The sequence below is a fragment of the Delphinapterus leucas genome, chromosome 16 (genome assembly GCF_059928025.1).
Source record: "Delphinapterus leucas isolate spDelLeu-1000000601 "Yukka" chromosome 16, BTC_Dleu_Yukka2, whole genome shotgun sequence".
Taxonomy (NCBI): domain Eukaryota; kingdom Metazoa; phylum Chordata; class Mammalia; order Artiodactyla; family Monodontidae; genus Delphinapterus; species Delphinapterus leucas.
The window spans coordinates 62,854,883-62,875,775 of record NC_143144.1 but is presented as its reverse complement, the minus strand read 5'-3'; the positions used below and the strand labels follow the sequence as shown (position 1 = coordinate 62,875,775).

The 20,893-nt window shown below is 40.4% G+C and overlaps 1 protein-coding gene across 1 annotated transcript in view; it reads right to left on the bottom strand.

The window, feature by feature from the left end:
* The window catches only part of CFAP58 (cilia and flagella associated protein 58), a 111,639-nt gene that overhangs the window by 3,773 nt on the left and 86,973 nt on the right, over positions 1-20,893 (bottom strand). Inside the window, exons 16-17 of the mRNA XM_022568821.3 lie at positions 3,394-3,513; positions 426-559 (exon numbers count right to left, since the gene is read on the bottom strand). Of these exons, the coding sequence (XP_022424529.1) occupies positions 426-559; positions 3,394-3,513 (254 nt within the window). The remainder of the gene's footprint in view (positions 1-425; positions 560-3,393; positions 3,514-20,893) is intronic.

Below are 20,893 nucleotides of genomic sequence, written 5' to 3'. Positions count from 1 at the left end.
AAACATAGGTGAAAATTACTTGTGAACTGCTCATAATTACAGTGGTTTTAAGTGTGAATATGCTTCAGCCCATACAAGGCTAATCGTGAACCTCCTCTGCAGACATAGTTATGGAATGATTATCTCCAAACCGTGAGAACCGTGTGGGGGAAAAAATCACACTAGGTTTCCTCTGCTCCACACAAGGTCCACCAGTGAGCTGATATTAATGAATCCCTGTTAGGGTCCTAAGGAGGGGTCTCAGTTTCAAAGGAGACACCCGTCTTGCTCTAACACCAGCCCACTGAGGGACCTGTAGAAAGTAATTTGCTCACCCCTGACTTAGTTTACCCCAGTGAAGTCTGTGACTCCGTGACTGTCTTCAATTATTTTCTTATCAGCAGTTAATAGGCACAACAGAACTAGAACATTTGACTAATTCTTACTTCTGAATGTATTCTTTACGTTTCTGAGCAAGGTATTTCTTCTTTAAGTTCAGCAGTTCATTGCTAAGTTTCTCGATCTCATACTTATATTCTTGGCTCTGCGATTCATACATATTCAGTTCTGAAGACAAAACCTAGCGTGACAGATAAAGCAGCATTAACAGAAGATGCGCAGTGAGACAATATCCTTTTCTGAAAAATCTTTTTAATCCGCGGCCACTTACCTCAGTGAGGCTAGAGATACAAAACCATGCCCAGGTTTAACAGTTAATCCGCACACTTCTACCAGTTCAAGGTCTGTATCTGGGTAAAAATATGATGGAGGTCTGAAGACTCATAATCCAGTGGCAAACAATGGAACCTCATTCCCCTGCTTTAAAGGAGAACTATCAGGCACAAGCAAACAGGCTCACATATGAATGGTGTAATGTGGTTCAAGAATACTGTGAGTGGAAACAGAAAAATCCCAGACATACAGCATAAAATTGCTTTTAAAGCCTTTTTTTAATAAAGCATTCAGAAAAGTCATTGCAAGGGAGCATGATTCATCTGAGGATTATTGTAAAAATTACTCAGAATCATCCTGCCCCCACCACCACTCAGTAGGTATTCAATTTATATGTTTTCCAAGGCTGTTGTTCTGCTGAATGTCAATCACCTCTTTACTGTGCCCTTTGGGACTATTCACAGGTTCTCTCTTTATCCCAGCACTGGGACTTACCTCTAAGAAGCAGGGGGCTATGATATCTGCAGGGAGAGTGTACTGCATGCGAGGGGCTCTAACAGGAAGCCTAATTACCTGCCTCTTGCACTGTGTGTTCAGCAGATGCTACTGGTTTCAGGCTGGACAGGGAAAGAGGGAATTTACTCACCTAAACGGATGTGTAGAGCACACTAAAATGAGGGGTACCCCAACAAAAACCAAGGGGAAAAAAGGGAGGCTACTGTCCTAAGGGGCATGCAATAGATTTGATTTGGTTTTCGTCTAGTTCTGCATTTTTAAAAAATTTGCATAAAAGGCAGATGTTTATCTTTCGAGTGTTCGTCTGCTTCTGAACTATTTCCTCTTAACTGCTGTGAAAAGGATTCTGACGATGTTATCATGAGCTAAAGAATATGCTTTTCATGTTGGAAGAAAAACTGTCTTCAGCCATAAAAAGAAATAAAATTGAGTTATTTGTAGTGAGGTGGATGGACCTAGAGTCTGTCATACAGAGTGAAGTAAGTCAGAAAGAGAAAAACAAATACCGTATGCTAACACATATATATGGAATCTAAAAAAAAAAAAAGGTTCTCATGAACCTAGGGGCAGGACAGGAATAAAGATGCAGACGTAGAGAATGGACTTGAGGACACGGGAGGGGGAAGGTTAAGTTGGAATGAAGCGAGAGAGTAGCACTGACATATACAAACTACCAAACGTAAAATAGATAGCTAGTGGGAAGCAACCGCATAGCACAGGGAGATCAGCTGGGTGCTTTGTGACCACCTAGAGGGGTGGGATAGGGAGGGTGGGAGGGAGACGCAAGAGGGAGGAGATATGGGGATATATGTATATGTATAGCTGATTCACTTTGTTATACAGCAGAAATTAACACACCATTGTAAAGCAATTTTACTCCAATAAAGATGTTAAAAAAAAAATAGTTAAACTCTTAGGAGCAAAGACCTTGTTTCCAAACAATGAATGTGGAATTTCCTAAAAGAGCCCAGATAATGAGGACAAACTGGCGGACAGGCTTGGTATTATCCACCCCTGAATCTTCCACCAGGGGTCACATGTCATTCAGAGCAAAAATCTGGATATCCTCAGATAAAGGCTTAAAGTAACAAAAGTCTGCTATGAACCACTGAATACAATCCAGCGCTAAGTATGCCTATCTGAGAGTAGTGTAAAGACATGGGCTTTTCTAATTTACACCCACCCCTGAGAAAATAAGTTTTTATTTTATTTGATATATTCAATTGTTTAAAGGGATGAAAATAATCAAAAGATTATGCCTCCTACAAATCTCAAATTATGTCTCAGGATACTCATGTAAAATGAATGCTTAACAGTGATAAGTTGAAAATTAATGCTGTCATTACGTTTCTGTTTCATCTGCCCTTTTTAAGTAAAAGGATGCGATTTTACAACATTGTATTTGTGAAAGGATTAGCAGCGTGGCGTCTATTTTACCCCAGGCAGAAAGGCAATGATTATTACCATCACTGCACAGAAAAGTGCCAGAATTCGGCTGCCATGCGCTACATTCTGTGCATGTGTGTGTATAAGGCTTCCCTAACGTGCCAAGAATATCTAAGTACTTTTTAGGAGGTAAAGCTGAGGATATAGTGGGAACATGCAGTTTTTGAGAAAACTTTAAAAAGGCGCATATAATACTAAAACATTCCATCTCCCCAGCTAATGTTCTTATGTCACTTAGAAGGGAACTTACACTAACAGAATCCTAAAATGATTTTACTTCCCTTTCATGGCTTCTTATTTCATAGATGGTCATGAAGCAAGGTTCCTGGGGACTGGGGAGTAGCCTGTGTTTTGTGTACATGTATTTCAGGCGGAATGAATAGTAAAAACCTGCTTTGACACAATGATCTGCTTCAGTGGGCAGTGGTGTTAAAATATTCCCTCTGTTCTTTCCCACCATCCGAATCCTCTAAATCATCTTGAGATAATCTATACAAACCTTGTCCCCCAAATTTCTATCCCATTGCCATCATCCTCTCCCCAGCTCTTTGTCCACTTGTTCATCTCCCTGTTTTGTGGGAGTCTATTAGCTTAGGAGCAGAGGGGTAGCTTTAAGGCTTGCCCTGTGCCTCCCAGGACTGGAACACTAAAAAAGCTGATACCAAAGGAGGACAGCATTTGGGAGACTGGCTCCTTGTACTGAGGCAGTAGACTTGTCCACGGGTATTCCCCAGAGTGTGTCTGTCCTTCAGCCAGGAAGGAGCAGAGGCTACCACTTACTTTAAGCTGCTTGGTCTTCTCCCGCAGCGTGTGGCGGTAGATCTGTAGCTGCTCTGCAGCCTCAGGCCCAGGCTGCCGGGCCAGGATGTGCTTTAGTTCCACATACAGTTTCTCCTTTTCCTGGTGGAGAGTATAACCACAAATGGAGATAAATAACCACATCAAGACAAGGGTAGCGCCTTTAACAGCATGGTCAGGATGATTTGGGATCATCCTAAGGTCCTTCCCAGCTCCACACTGATTACATTCACACGTAGATTCATTCAATCAAGCATCAAGCCACATAGGGACCCGGCACTGCCCACCAGCAGGCCGGCAGCAGCCTTGCAACCCCCAGGTTGTGTGGCAAACCACGTGGGAAGCCTACCCTGCCCTCCAGGGGACTTGCAACAACTGCATGAGGAATGGCCTCCCAGCCAGCCTGGCCAGGGGCCAGCTCCACCTACCGACATGCCCACAGTAGTCAGCCCTGCCACAACAGAAGGACACATGCAGTCCACAAAGGGGGTACCACTAGAGCATACAGCTCTGGTGACCAGAAGGGAGTGTGTTGCTGGGCCCTAAAGGATATCTCCTACATAAGGCAACTTCCCCAAGATTGGAAAATGTAATTGATGTACCTAACACATAGAAATGAACACAGAGAATTGGGCAAAATGAGGAGACAGAGTAATATATTACAAATGAAGGAACAAGACATAACCTCAGAAAAAGAACTAAAAGAAGTGGAGATAAGCAATCTATCCAACAAAGGGCTCAAGGTAATAATCATAAAGATGCTCACTGAACTTGGGAGAAGAATGTATGAACACAGTAAGAATTTCAACGAAGAGTTAGAGAATATAAAGAAGAACCAAACACAGCTAAAGAATACAATAACTGAAATTAACAATACACTAGAAGGAATCAACAGTAGATTAGATGGTACAGAGGAACTATAAACCAGAAGATAGAGTAGTGGAAATTACAAAGCTGAACAGAAAAAAGAATTAAAAAAAAAATAAGGATAGTTTAAGAGACCTCTGGTATAACATCAAGTGTACTAACATTTGCATTATAGGGATCCCAGAAGGAGAAGAGAGAGAGAAAGGGGCACAGAAAATATCTGAAGAAATAATAGCTGAAAACTTCCCTAACCTTGGAAAGATAAGACATCCAGGTCCAGGAAGCACAGAGAGTAGTCTCAAACAGAATCAACCCAAAGAAGACCACACCAAGACACACTGTAATTAAAATGGCAAGAATTAAAGATAAAGAGAGAATATTAAAAAAGCAAGAGAAAAACAACTAGTTACATACATGGGAATTCCCATAAGACTATCAGCTGGCTTTTCAGAAGAAACTGTGCAGGCCAGAAGGGAGTGACACAATATATTCAAAGCGATGAAAGGAAAAAACTTACAGCCCCAAATTCTCTACCCCGCAAGGTTATCATTTAGATTTGAAGGAGAGATAAAGAGTTTTACAGATAAGCAAAAGCTAAAAGAGTTTAGCACCATTAAACGGGCTTTAAAAGAAATGTTAAAGGAATTTTTCTAGGTGAAAAAGAAAAGGATACAACTAGAAATATGAAAATTATGAAAGGAAAGATCTCACCGGTAAAGCTAAACATACAGTGAAGGTAGTAAGTCAACAATGTATAAAGCTAGAGGAAGGCTGTAAGCTAAAAGTAGTAAAATCATCTATATCACAATATGTAGTTAAGAGACACACAAAACAAAATGATGTAAAATATGACATCAAAAACATTAACCGTGGTAGGTGGGGAATGAAAATGTAGGCTGATTAGAATGCATTCAAACTTAAGAGATCAGCAACTTAAAATAATCACATATATATATCACATATATATATAAATATATAATAATAGATACACACAAAAAGCAAAAGGCATTCAACCGTAACACTACAGACAGTCATCAAATCACACCGGAAGAGAGCAAAAGAAAAAGAAAGGAACAAAAAACTTTGAAAAAGAAATTAACAAAATATCAATAATTAAATGTAAATGGACTAACTGCTCCAATCAAAAGACATAGAGTAGCTGAATGAATACAAAAACAAAACCCAAATGTACGCTGCCTACAAGAGACTCACTTCAGATCGAAAGACACACACAGACTGAAAGTTAGGGGATAGAAAAGAAATAATAAAGATCAGAGAAGAAATAAATGAAATAGAGAAATAATAAAGAATCAGAGCAAGGACACCCATCTGCTGGTTCACCTGTTGGTTGCCCCAGAGGGTATCCATGGGCAGTGTAATGGGAGTGTTGTCCAGCCATCATATGATGCTGTCAGATATGCCAGACAGATGTTGCTCAACATCACAAGGCAGGCAGATGATAACCTCGCAGAAGGGTCCACAGCGATAAGTTGCCATGGCAGTGCACTATGGTCAGCTTTTCCTGCTTATATTCTCTCACCCTGAAGTTTCCCTGTTATCTGGTTCTTTCATTCATGGTCACGTGGGGGGGGGGGGGGGCGTGGCAAGTGGTGTAACTGGAAGTGGAGATTGCATCAGCCAGAAATGCAGGAAGTGCATCACTGGAAGTGGAAACGTCATCAAAGCATAACAGGGCGGGGCTAGGGTTGGGGTTAACCTCACCAAAGGGAGTGAGCAGGGCCACCTTTGAAGAGAGAGAGAGAGGACCCAAATAAACAAAAAATCAGAAATGAAAGAAAAGTTACAACCAACACCACCAAAATACAAAGGATCATAAGAGATTACTACGAGCAATTAGACGCCAGTAAAATGGACAACCTAGAAGAAATGGATAAATTCCTAGAAACATACAATCTCCAAAACTGAATCATGACAGAAGAAATAGAAAATATGAACAGACCAATTAATGAAATTTAATCGGTAATAAAAAATATCTAACAAAGTCCAAGATCAGATGGCTTCACAGGTGAATTCTACCAAACATTTAAAGAAAAGTTGATACTTATTACTATCAAGCTGCTCCCAAAATCTGTGGAAGAAGGAACTTTTTTTTTTAATTTTTAAATTTTATTTATGTTTTTATACAGCAGGTTCTTATTAGTCATCAATTTTATACACATCAGTGTATACATGTCAATCCCAATCACCCAACTCAGCACACCACCATCCCCACCCCCCTGTGGCTTTCCCCCCTTGGTGTCCATACGTTTGTTCTCTACATCTGTGTCTCAACTTCTGCCCTGCAAACCGGTTCATCTGTACCGTTTTTCTAGGTTCCACATATACGTGTTAATATACGATATTTGTTTTTCTCCTTCTGACTTACTTCACTCTGTATGACAGTCTCTAGATCCATCCATGTCTCTACAAATGACCCAATTTTGTTCCTTTTAATGGCTGAGTAATATTCCATTGTATATATGAACTATATTTTCTTTATCCATTCATCTGTCAATGGGCATTTAGGTGGCTTCTATGGCCTGGCTATTGTAAATAGTGCTGCAATGAAAATTGGGGTGCATGTGTCGTTTTGAATTATGGTCTTCTCTGGGTATATGCCCAGTAGTGGGATTGCTGGATAATATGGTAATTCTATTTTTAGTTTTCTAAGGAACCTCCATACTGTTCTCCATAGTGGCTGTATCAATTTACATTCCCACCAACAGTGCAAGAGGATTCCCTTTTCTCCACACCCTCTCCAGCATTTGTTGTTTGTACATTTTCTGATGATGCCCATTTTAACTGGTATGAGGTGATACATCATTGTAGTTTTGATTTGCATTTCTCTAATAATTAGTGATGTTGAGCAGCTTTTCACGTGCTCCTCGGCCATCTGTATGTCTTCTTTGGAGAAATGTCTATTTAGGTCTTCTGCCCATTTTTGGATTGGGTTGTTTGTTTCTTTAATATTGAGCTGCATGAGCTGTTTATATATTTTGGAGGTTAATACTTTGTCCATTGATTTGTTTGCAAATATTTTCTCCCATTCTGAGGGTTATCTTTTCGTCTTGTTTATAGCTTCCTTTGCTGTGCAAAAGCTTTTAAGTTTCATTAGGTCCCATTTGTTTATTTTTGTTTTTATTTCCATTACTCCAGGAGGTGGATCAAAAAAGATCTTGCTGTAATTTATGTCAAACAGTGTTCTTCCTATGCTTTCCTCAAAGAGTTTTATAAACTCTGGTCTTACATTTAGGTCTCTAATCCATTTTGAGTTTATTTTTGTGTATGGTGTTAGGGAGTGTTCTAATTTCATTCTTTTACATGCAACTGTCCAGTTTTCCCACCACCACTTATTGAAGAGACTGTCTTTGCTCCATTGCATACCCTTGCCTCCTTTGTCATAGATTAGTTGATCATAGGTGTGTGGGTTTATCTCTAGGCTTTCTATCTTGCTCCATGGATCTATGATTCTGTTTTTGGGCCAGTACCATATTGTCTTGATTAGTGTAGCACTGTAGTATAGTCTGAAGTCATGGAGTCTGATTCCTCCAGCTCCTTTTTTTTCCCTCAAGACTGCTTTGGCTATTCGGGGTCTTTTGTGTCTCCATACAAATTTTAAGATTTTTTGTTCTAGTTCCGTAAAAAATGCCATTGGTAATTTGATAGGGATTGCATTGAATCTGTAGATTGCTTTGGGTGGTATACTCATTTTCACAATATTGAATTTTCCAATCCAAGAACATGGTATATCTCTCCATCCGTTTGTATCATCTTTAATTTCTTTCATCAGTGTCTTATAGTTTTCTGTATACAGGTCTTTTGGCTCCTTAGGTAGGTTTATTTCTAGGTATTTTATTCTTTTTGTTGCAATGGTAAATGGGAGTGTTTGCTTAATTTCTCTTTCAGATTTTTCATCATTAGTGTATAGGAATGCAAGAGATTTCTGTGCATTAATTTTGTATCCTGCAACTTTACCAAATTCATTGATTAGCTCTAGTAGTTTTCTGGTGGCATTTTTAGGATTCTCTATGTATAGTATCATGTCATCTGCAAACAGTGACTGCTTTACTTCTTCTTTTCCAATTTGTATTCCTTCTATTTCTTTTTCTTCTCTGATTGCCGTGGCTAGGACTTCCAAAACTATGTTGAATAATAGTGGTGAGAGTGGACATCCTTGTCTTTCCTGATCTTAGAGGAAATGCTTTCAGTTTTTCACCATTGAGAATGATGTTTGCTGTGGGTTTGTCATATATGGCCTTTATTATGTTGAGGTAGGTTCCCTCTACGCCCACTTCCTGCATAATTTTTATCATAAATGGGTGTTGGATTTTGTCAAAAGCTTTTTCTGCATCTATTGAGATGATCGTATGGTTTTTATTCTTCAATTTGTTAATATTGTGTATTACATTGATCGATTTGCGTATATTGAAGAATCCTTGCATCCCTGGGATAAATCCCACCTGATCATGGTCTATGATCCTTTTAATATGTTGCTGGATTCTCTTTGCTAGTATTTTGTAGAGGATTTTTGCGTCTATATTCATCAGTGATATTGGTCTGTAATTTTCTTTTTTGTAGTATCTTTGTCTGATTTTGGTATCGGAGTGATGGTGGCCTTGTAGAATGAGTTTGGGAATGTTCCTTCCTCTGCAATATTTTGGAAGAGTTTGAGAAGGATGGGTGTTAGCTCTTCTCTAAATGTTTGACAGAATTCACCTGTGAAGCCATCTGGTCCTGGACTTTTGTTTGTTGCAAGATTTTTAATCACAGTTTCAATTTCATTACTTGTGATTGGTCTGTTCGTATTTTCTATTTCTTCCTGGTTCAGTCTTGGAAGGTTATACCTTTCTAAGAATTTGTTCATTTATTTCAGGTTGTCCATTTTATTGGCATAGAGTTGCTTTAGTAGTCTCTTACGATGCTTTGTATTCTGCGGTGTCTGTTGTAACTTCTCCTTTTTCATTTCTAATTTTATTGATTTGAGTCCCCTCCCTCTTTTTCGTGATGAGTCTGGCTAGTGGTTTATCAATTTTGTTTATCTTCTTCTTTAGTTTTATTGATCTTTGCTATTGTTTTCTTTGTTTCTATTTCATTTATTTCTGCTCTGATCTTTATGATTTCTTTCCTTCCACTAACTTTGGGTTTTGTTTGTCCTTCTTTCTCTAGTTCCTTTAGGTGTAAGGTTAGATTGTTTATTTGAGATTTTTCTTGTTTCTTGAGGTAGGTTTGTATTGCTGTAAACTTCCCTCTTAGAACTGCTCTTGCTGCATCCCATACATTTTGGATAGCGGCCTTTTCATTGTCATTTGTCTCTAGGTGTTTTTTGATTTCCTCTTTGATTTCTTCAGTGATCTCTCGGTTATTTAGTAACATACTGTTTAGCCTCCATGTGTTTGTGTTTTCTACATTTTTTTCCCTTGTAATTCATTCGTAATCTCATAGTGTTGTGGTCAGAAAAGATGCTTGATATGGTATCAATTTTCTTAAATTTACTGAGTCTTGATTTGTGACCCAAGATGTGACCCATCTGGAGAGTGTTCCGTGCACACTTGGGAAGAAAGTGTAATCTGCTCTTTTGGATGGAATGTCCTATAAATATCAATTAAATGTATCTGGTCTGTTGTGTCATTTAAAGCTTGGGCTTCTTTAGTAATTTTCTGTTTGGATGATCTGTCCATTGGTGTAAGTGAGGTGTTAAGGTCCCCCAGTATTACTCTGTTACTGTGGATTTCCTCTTTTACAGCTGTTAGCAGTTGCCTTATGTAATGAGGTGCTCCTATGTTGGGTGCATATATATTTATAATTGTTATATCTTCTTCTTGGATTGATCCCTTGATCATTATGTAGTGTCCTTCCTTGTCTCTTGTAATATTCTTTATTTTAAAGTCTATTTTATCTGATATGAGTATTGCTACTCCAGCTATCTTTTGACTTACATTTGCATGGAATATCTTTTTCCATCCCCTCACTTTCAGTCTGAATGTGTCCCTAGGTCTGAAGTGGGTCTCTTGTAGACAGCATACATGTGGGTCTTGTTTTTGTGTCCATTCAGCAAGCCTGTGTCTTTTGGTTGGAGCATTTAATCCATTCACATTTAAGGTAATTATCGATAAGTATGTTTCTATTCCCATTTTCTTAATTGTTTTGGGTTTGTTTTTGTAGGTCCTTTTCTTCTCTTGTGTTTCCCACTTAGAGAAGTTCCTTTAGCATTTGTTGTAGAGCTGGTTTGGTGGTGCTGAATTCTCTTAGCTTTTGCTTGTCTGTAAAGCTTTTGATTTCTCCATCAAATCTGAATGAGATCCTTGCTGGGTAGAGTAATCTTGGTTGTAGGTTCTTCCCTTTCATCACTTTAAGTATATCATGCCACTCCCTTCTGGCTTGTAGAGTTTCTGCTGAGAAATCAGCTATTAACCTTATGGGAGTTCCCTTGTATGTTATTTTTCGTTTTTCCCTTGCTGCTTTCCATAATTTTTCTTTGTCTTTAATTTTTGCCAATTTGATTACTGTGTGTTTCTCCTTGGGTTTATCCTGTATGGGACTCTCTGAGCTTCCTGGACTTGGGCGGCTATTTCCTTTCCCATGTTAGGGAAGTTTTCGACAATAATCTTTTCAAATATTTTCTCTGGTCCTTGCTCTCTCTCTTCTCCTTCTGGAACCCCTATAATGCGAATGTTGTTGCGTTTAATGTTGTCCCAGAGGTCTCTTAGGCTGTCTTCATTTCTTTTCATTCTTTTTTCTTCACTCTGTTCCACAGAAGTGAATTCCAGCATTCTGTCTTTCAGGTCACTTATCCGTTTTTCTGCCTCAGTTATTCTACTATTGATTCCTTCTACTGTAGTTTTCATTTCAGTTATTGTATTGTTCATCTCCGTTTGTTTGTTCTTTAATTCTTCTAGGTATTTTTTAAACATTTCTTGCATCTTCTCGATCTTTGCCTCCATTCTTTTTCCAGGGTCCTGGATCATCTTCACTATCATTATTCTGAATTCTTTTTCTGGAAGGTTGCCTATCTCCACTTCATTTAGTTGTTTTTCTGGGGTTTTATCTTGTTCCTTCATCTGGTACACAGCCCTCCTGCCTTTTCATCTTGTCTTTCTTTCTGTGAATGTGGTTTTTGTTCCACAGGCTGCAGGACTGTAGTCCTTCTTGTTTCTGCTGTCTGCCCTCTGGTGGATAAGGCTATCTAAGAGGCTTGTTTAAGTTTCCTGATGGGAGGGACTGGTGGTAGGTAGAGCTGGCTGTTGCTCTGGTGGGCAGAACTCAGTAAAACTTTAATCCGCTTGACTGTTGATGGGTGGGGCTGGGTTCCCTCCCTGTTGGTTGTTTGGCCTGAGACAACCCAACACTGGAGCCCACCTGGGCTCTTTGGTGGGGCTAATGACAGACTCTGGGAGGGCTCACGCCAAGGAGTACCTCCCAGAACTTCTGTTGCCAGTGTCCTTGTCCCCATGGTGAGCCACAGCCACCCCCCGCCTCTGCAGGAAATCCTCCAACACTAGCAGGTAGGTCTGGTTCAGTCTCCCCTGGGGTCACTGCTCCTTCCCCTGGGTCCTGATGCACACACTACTTTGTGTGTGCCCTCCAAGAGTAGAGTCTCTGTTTTCCCCAATCCTGTCGAAGTTCTGCAATCAATTCCCACTAGGCTTCAAAGTCTGACTCTTTAGGAATTCCTCCTCCCGCTGCCGGACCCCCATGTTGGGAAGCATGACATGGGGCTCAGAACCTTCACTCCAGTGGGTGGACTTCTGTGGTATAAGTGTTCTCCAGTCTGTGAGTCACCCACCCAGCAGTTATGGGATTTGATTTTACTGTGATTGTGCCCCTCCTACCATCTCATTGTGGCTTCTACTTTGTCTTTGGACGTGGGCTATCTTTTTTGGTGAGTTCCAGTGTCTTCCTGTGGATGACTGTCCAGCAGTTAGTTGTTATTCTGGTGTTATCGGAAGAGGGAGTGAGAGCACGTCCTTCTACTACACCATCTTGGTTCCTCGAGGAAGGAACACTTCTGAACTCATTCTACAAGGCCAGCATCACCTTGATACCATGATCAAGTGGGATTTATCCCAGGGATACAAAGATGGTTCATTATGCACAAATCAATCGATGTGATACACCACATTAACAAATTGTAGAATAAAAATCATATGATCTTTTCAATAATGCAGAAAAAGCTTTTGACATTCAACATCTGTTTATTACAAAAACCTCAACAAAGTGAATATGGTGGGAATATACCTCAACATCATAAAGGCCATAAGTGACAAACCCAAAGCAAACTTGATGAAAAGCTGAAAGCATTTCCTCTAAGATCAGAAACAAGACAAGGATGCCCACTCTTGCCACTTTTATTCATCATAGTATTGGAAGTCCTAGCTACAGCAATTAGACAAGAAAAAGAAGTAAAAGAACTCCAAATTGGAAAGGAAGAAGTAAAACTTGACTGTTTGCAGATGACATGATACTACATATATAGAAAACCCTTAAGATGCTACCAAAAAACTATTAGAACTAATAAAGAAATTCAGTAAAGTTGTAGGGTACAAAATTAATATACAGAAATATGCTGCATGTCTATACACTAATAACAAACTATCAGAAAGAGAAATTAAGGAAACAATCCCATTTAGAATGGCATCAAGAAGAATAATATACCTAGGAATAAGTCTAGGAATAAGTCTAACCAAAGAGGTTAAAGGCTTATACTCTGAAAACTATACGACACTGATGAAAGAAAATGAAGGTGGCACAAACAAATGGAAGGATATATCATACTCATAGATTGAAAGAATTAATATTGTTAAAATGACCATACTTCCCCAGGCAATCAACAGATTCAATGCAATCTCTATCAAAATACCAAAGGCATTCTTCATAGAACTAGAACAAATAATTTTAAATATTTGTATGGAAACACAAAAGACCCCCAACAGCTAAAACAATCTTGAGAAAGAAGAACAAAGCTGGAGGTATTATGCTCCCTGATTTCAAACTATGCTGCAAAACTGCAATAATCAAAACAATATGGTACTGGCACAAAAACAGACACATAAATCAATGGAACAGAATTGCGATCCCAGATATAAACCCATGTTTATATGGTCAATTAATCTATGACAAAGGAGGCAAAAATATACAATGGGGAGAAGACAGCCTCTTCAATAAATAGTGTGGGGAAAATTGGACAGGCACATGCAAAAGAATCAAACTAAACTCATTTATCGGACTTCCCTGGTGGTGCAGTGGTTGAGAATCCGTCTGCCAACGCAGGGGACACAGGTTTGAGCCCCGGTCCAGGAGGGGCCCACATGCTGCGGAGCAACTAAGCCCATGTGCCGCAACTACTGAGCCTGCACTCTATAGCCCACGAGCCACAACTACTGAAGCCCATGCTCCACAACAAGAGAAGCCACCGCAATAAGAAGCCCATGCACTGCAATGAAGAGTAGCCACTGCTCACCACAACTAGAGAAAGCCCACACGCAGCAACGAAGACCCAATGCAGCCAAAAATAAATAAATTTAAAATATTAAAAAATAAGAACATAGAAAAAATTGTATGCTTACCCACATAAAAAATAAATTAAAAATAAATGATTTTTTTAAAAAGTTGAAAAAAAAACAACGAATTTATCACACCATATACAAAAATAAACTAAAATGGATTAAAGACTTAAATGCAAGGCCTGAAGCCATAAAAACTCCTAGAAGGAAACATAGGCAGTAAACTCTTTGACATCAGTCTTTACAATATCTTTTTGGATCTGTTTCCTCAGGCAAGGGCTACAAAACCAAAACAAAAAAACAAATAGAACATGTATAAAACTAAAAAGCTTTTGCACAGAGAAGGAAACTATCAACAAAATGAAAAGGCAACCTACTCAATGGGAGAAGAGATTTGCAAACAATATAATCAGCAAGGGGTTCATATCCAAAATATACAAAGAACTCATACAACTCAAATCAAAAAAAACCCCAAACAACTCTATTAAAAAGCAGAGGACCTGAACAGGCATTTTTCCAAAAACGACATACAGACGGCCAACAGACATATGATAAGATGCTCAACGTAACAAATCATCAGGGAAATGCAAACCAAAACCACAATGAGATACCACCTCACACCTATCAGAATGGTTAACATCAAAAAAGACTATAAAAAGTGTTGGTGAGTTTGTGGAGAAAAGGGAGTACTTGTGCACTGTAGTGGGACTGTAAATTGGTGTGGCCAATTTGTAAGTTGGAAAAGAGTGTGGAGGTTCCTCAAAAAGTTAAAAATAGAACTACCATATGATCCAGGAATTTCACTTATGGGTTTTTGCCTGAAGAAAACAAAACACTAATTCAAAAAGATATATGCACACCAATGTTCATTGCTGCATTATTTATGATAGCCAAGATATGGAAGCAACCTAAGTGTCCATTGATAGACGATGGATAAAGAATATGTAGTATATGTATACAAAGTGATATTACTCAGCCATAAAAAATTGAAATCTTGCAATATGCAACAACATGGATGGATCTAGACGGTATTATGCTTTGTGAAATAAGCCAGATAGAGAAAGACAAATACCGTATGATCTCACTTAAATGTAGAATCTAAAAAACAAAATAAAACAGACTCAGATACAAAGAACAAATAGGTGCTTGCCAGAGGGGAGGCAGGTAGGGGGAGGAAGAAATAGCTGAAGGGGATTAAGAGGTATGAACCACCAGTTATAAAATAAATAAGCCATGGGGATATAACATCAGCATAAGGAAAACGGTCAATAATATTGTAATACCTTTGTGTGGGGACAGATGATTACTAAACTTAGTGTTGTGATCATTTCATAATATATGTAAATGTCAAATCACTATGTAGTACACCTGAAACTAACACAATATTCTACATCAATCATATTTCAACTTTAAAAAGTTGTGATATCCCAACCCTGATCAAGGGCCCAGGATGTGCTAGCATTTGGATACAAATAATAAGACAAATGAGGAAGAGACAGTCCCTCTCTTCCTAAACTTATGTCACATGACTGAGAGACAAGGATGGTGACAGAAGATTTCTACAAAGTGTTGTGGCCAGTAAAAGCAGGGAGTGACTAACTGTTTGGAGGAGTTGGGGGAGAGTTCACAAAAATGTCACTTAAACTGTCCCTTGAAGAATGAGTAGGAGTTTTCCCCAAGCAGAGGGAGAAAAGAAGAGCTTTTTAGGCCAAGGTTCAGTGATGAGAACAGGAGAGAGGTGAGTCCAGCTCAGCAGGTACATACACTAGGCAGGTACACGGAGAGAAAATGCTGGGTGCGTAGGTTGGCACATGCGATGTGGTTTAGGACCACATCCTTTAAGCAACTGGGAGCCAAGGATGAGCCATGCCTGGGTTTGTCTTCAGAGGAATAACTCCAGCAGGAAAGCAGAGAACAGAATGAGGGGACTGCTCAGGGGACCAGTACAAGCAGAAGATGAAGAAAGCTGGACCCAAGGCCGCTAGGATGGAAAGTAGGTAGATGTGAAGACATTTCTGAGGCAGAATCAGGGAGATTTGGTGAATGACCAGACAAGGGAGGAAGGAAGGAACAGGAGCCCAGAGGACTTCAAGGTTGCTACTGTGGACACCTCGGGGGGTGGAGGTGTTGGCATTGGAGGCAGACAGGCTAGGAGAGGGGAGGATATAGGGAGAGGGGAAGGGAACTGTTACTGCATTCTCTGCTGATGATCAGTGGGTTCCTGAAATGTTAAGCTTGAGGCCCTGTGGGACTATCTAGAAGAGGAGTTGAAAATAAGGTCTCAGACTTGAGAATTGAGGAGCATGCTGGAACTAGAGGTAGATCACATCCAGAGCCATGGGAGTGGATCTGTCTACTGGGATGGCTTACAGGGAGGGCCAAGGCAACCCGATTTTTGAGAAAACCAGCATATAAGGGGTAGGTAAGTATGAGAGACCCAGACAAAGAGGGAGAGGGAGAATAATTTACCCCAAACCAAGAAAAGGGAGACGTTTAAAAAGGAAGGAAAGATTTGAATCATCAGTGACATCAAAGGGGTTAAAGAGAAGAAACAGGAGAAGGACTGAAAACAGCCTCTGGGGTGGGCTGTGAGGACAAAACAACCTTGATCAAAAAGGCTGGAGTAACGTGTGGGGGTAAAGGTCACAGAGACTGAAGAACAAGTCAGAAGTAAAAAAGAAGTGAGTCTTTTAAGAAACATGGCATGAGAAGAACTGAGATCTGGAACTGATTTGAGGGAGTAGGTAAAAATCCAGGCAACCTAACATATACAAATTTGTAGAACTAAAAGAAAGGACTTCCTAGGATCCCAAAGCAAATCATAATTCTATGACTTATTTAAACCAATAAGCAATACAGAATTCCCATTTCTACCCTGAAGTTTAATTGCTTGTAATGTATTTTCAGATCCTTGAACTAAAGATACTACACATGAGCCAAGATTTATTTCTAAGGCATCTCAATTCTGGATTCCCATTTCTCTGAACTGCAGTCACCTGAACAAGCACTGATAAAGACTAGCGTGTCGGGCTTCCCTGGTGGCACAGTGGTTAAGAATCTGCCTGCCGGTACAGGGGACATGGGTTTGAGCCCTGGTCTGGGAAGATCCCACATGCCGCGGAGCAACTAAGCCTGTGAGCCACAACTACTGAGCCTGCACTCTAGAGCCCATGAGCCACAACTACTGAGCCCGTGTACCACAACTACTGAAGCCCATGTGCCTAGAGCCTGTGCTCCGCAACAAGAGATGCCACCGCAATGAGAAGCCCGTGCACTGCGATGAAGAGCAGCCCCCGCTTGCCACAACTAGAGAAAGCCCATGCACAGCAAAGACCCAACACAGTCAAAAATAAATAAAATAAATGTATAAAAATAAAAAACAAAAAAGACTAGTGTGTCTACTCACTTGTCTCTGTACTTTTACATTTACTTCCTTAAGGTAATTAATTATGTTTAAGGAAAAATATATAAGTAAATGCCCTCTCATTAAATAAACATCCAACCAACTGGAAACTAATTTTTTCCTAGAGCTAACTAATCTTACCATTGTCATCAAATAATCTGTTTTTGCCAGAGAACATAAATGTCATCTAAAAAGTAGGTAAAAGAAAATTCATTAACCAGTCATTGTTACCATTTGTTTTAGTTTTCCCTAGTCGAATTACAGAAAATTTATAACAAATAACATGGCTCTACTTTCAAAAGAGTGTATGCAAATTAAAAATTAGTCAGATGGGATAAGCTTCTGGAGAAACAAATATCAAGATAATACTCACGAGAGGACCTTCAAGATGGCGGAGGAGTAAGACATGGAGATCACCTTCCTCCCCACAAATACATCAAAAATACATCTACATGTGGAACAACTCCTACAGAACACCTACTGAACACTGGCAGAAGACCTCAGACTTCCCAAAAGGCAAGAAACTCCCCACGTACCTGGGTAGGGCAAAAGAAAAAAGGAAAAACAGAGACAAAAGAATAGGGACAGGACCTGCACCTCTGGGAGGGAGCTGTGAAGGAGGAAAAGTTTCCACACACTAGGAAGCCCCTTCACTGGCAGAGATGGGGGGTAGCGGGGGTGGGGGTGGGGCAAAGCTATGGAGTGATGGAGGAGAGCGCAACAGGAGAGCAGAGGGCAAAGCGGAGAGATTCCCACACAGAGGATCGGTGCCGACCAGCACTCATCAGCCTGAGAAGCTTGTCTGTTCACCCGCCGGGGTGGGTGGGGGCTGGGAGCTGAGGCTCGGGCTTCAGAGGTCAGATCCCAGGGAGAGGACTGGGGTTGGCTCCGTGAACACAGCCTGAAGAGGGCTAGTGCGCCACAGCTAGCTGGAAGGGAGTCTGGGAAAAAGTCTGGACCTGCCTAAGAGGCAAGAGACCACTGTTTCGGAGTGCATAAGGAGAGGGAATTCAGAGCACTGCCTAAACAAGCTACAGAGACGGGCGTGAGCCACAGCTATCAGTGTGGACGCCAGAGACGGGCACGAAACGCTAAGGCTGCTGCTGCAGCCACCAACAAGCCTGTGTGCAAGCACAGGTCACTATCCACACCTCCCCTCCTGGGAGCCTGTGCAGCCCGCCACTGCCAGGGTCCCGTGATCCAGGAGCAACTTCCACGGGAGAACACATAGCGCATATCAGGCTGGTGCAACGTCATGCCAGCCTCTGCCGCCGCAAGCTCGCCCTGCATACCATACCCCCTCCCTCCCCCCAGCCTGAGTGAGCCAGAACCCCCTAAGCAGCTGCTCCTTTAACCCCCTCCTGTCTGAGTGAAGCACAGACGCCAGAGGGCGACCTACACAGAGGAGGGGCCGAAACCAAAGCCGAATCCCCAGGAGCTGTGCAAACAAGGAAGAGAAAGGGAAATCTCTCCCAGCAGCCTCAGGAGCAGCAGATTAAATATCCACAATCAACTTGATGTACCCTGCGTCTGTGGAATACCTGAATAGACAACGAGTCATCCCAAAACTGAGGTGGTGGACTTCGGGAGCAACTGTAGACTTGGGGTTTGCTTTCTGCGTCTAATTGGTTTCTAGTTTTATGTTTATCTTAGTTTAGTATTTAGAGATTATCATTGGTAGGTCTGTTTACTGATTTGGTTGCTCTCTTCCTTTTATATATATATATAAAAAATATGCTTATATATATATATACTTTTTCCTTTTTCTCATTTTGTGATTCTGTGTATGTTTCTTTCTGATTTTGTCTGTATACGTTTGTTTTTACCATTTGTCCTAGGGTTCTGTCTGTCCAGGTTTTTTAGTATAGTTTTTAGCGCTTGTTATCATTGGTAGATGTGTTTATTGGTTTGGTTGCTCCCTTTTTTTATTACTTTTTTATTTTCATAATATATATATATTTTTAATAACTTTATTTTATTATTTTCTTTCTTTCTTTCTTTCTTTTCTTTTCTCCCTTTTCTTCTGAGCCATGTAGCTGACAGGGTCTTGGTGCTCCAGCTGATGTCAGGCCTGAGCCTCTGAGGTGGGAGAGCTGAGTTCATGACATTGGTCCACCAGAGACCTCCCGGTCCCTCATAATTACAGTCAACAAGAGCTCTCCCAGAGACTTCCGTCTCAACGCTAAGACCCAGCTCCACTCAACAACCAGCAAGCTCCAGTGCTCGACACTCCATGCTAAACTAGCAAGACAGGAAAACAACCCCAACCATTACCAGACAGGCTGCCTAAAATCATAATAAGTTCACAGAAACCCCAAAATACACAACCGGACATAGTCTTGCCCACCAGATAGACAAGATCCAGCCTCATCCACCAGAACACAGGCACCAGTCCCCCTCCACCAGGAAGCCTACACAATCCACTGAACCAAACTTACCCACTGCGGGCAGACACCAAATACAATGGGAACTAGGGACCTGCAGCCTGAGAAAAGGAGACCACAAACACAGTAAGTTAAGCAAAATGAGAAGACAGAGAAATACATAGCACATGAAGGAGCAAGGTAAAAACCCACCAGACCAAACAAATGAAGAGGAAATAGGCAGTGTCCCTGAAAAAGAATGCAGAGTAATGATAGTAAACATGATCCAAAATCTTGGAAACAGAATGGAGAAAATACAAGAAACATTTAACAAGGACCTAGAAGAACTAAAGAGCAAACAATGATGAACAACAAAGTAAATGAAATTAAAAATTCTCTAGAAGGAATCTATAGCAGAATAACTGAGGCAGAAGAATGGATAAGTGACCTGGAAGATAAAATAGTGGAAATAACTACCTCAGAGTAGAATAAAGAAAAAAGAATGAAAAGAATTGAGGACAGTCTCAGAGACAGCTGGGACAACATTAAACGCACCAACATTTGAATTACAGGGGTCCCAGAAGAAGAACAGAAAAAGAAAGGGACTGAGAAAATATATGAAGCGATTATAGTTGAAAACTTCCCTATTATGGGAAAGGAAGTAGTCAATCAAGTCCAGGAAGCGCAGAGAGTCCCATAAAGAATAAATCCAACGAGATACACGCCATGACACATATTAATCAAACTATCAAAAATTAAATACAAAGAAAAAATATTAAAAGTAGCAAGGGAAAAGCAACAAATAATATACAAGGGAATCCCCATAAGGTTAACAACTGATCTTTCAGCAGAAACTCTACAAGCCAGAAGGGACTGGCAGGACATATTTAAAGTGATGAAAGGGAAAAACCTACAACCAAGATTACTCTACCCAAAAGGATCTCATTCAGATTCGATGGAGAAATTAAAACCTTTACAGACAGGCAAAAGCTAAGAGAAATCAGCACCACCAAACCAGCTCTACAACAAATGCTAAAGGAACTTCCTTAGGCAGGAAACACAAGAGAAGGAAAAGACCTACAATAACAAACCCAAAACAATTAAGAAAATGGTCATAGGAACATACATATCAATAATTACCTTAAATGTAAATGGATTAAATGCTCCAACCAAAAGACATACACTGGCTGAATGGATACAAAAACAAGACCCATATATATGCTGTCTAAAAGAGACCCACTTCAGACCTAGGGACACATACAGACTGAAAGTGAGGGGATGGAAACAGATATTCCACGCCAATGGAAACCAAAAGAAAGGTGGAGTAGCAATTTTCATATCAGACAAAA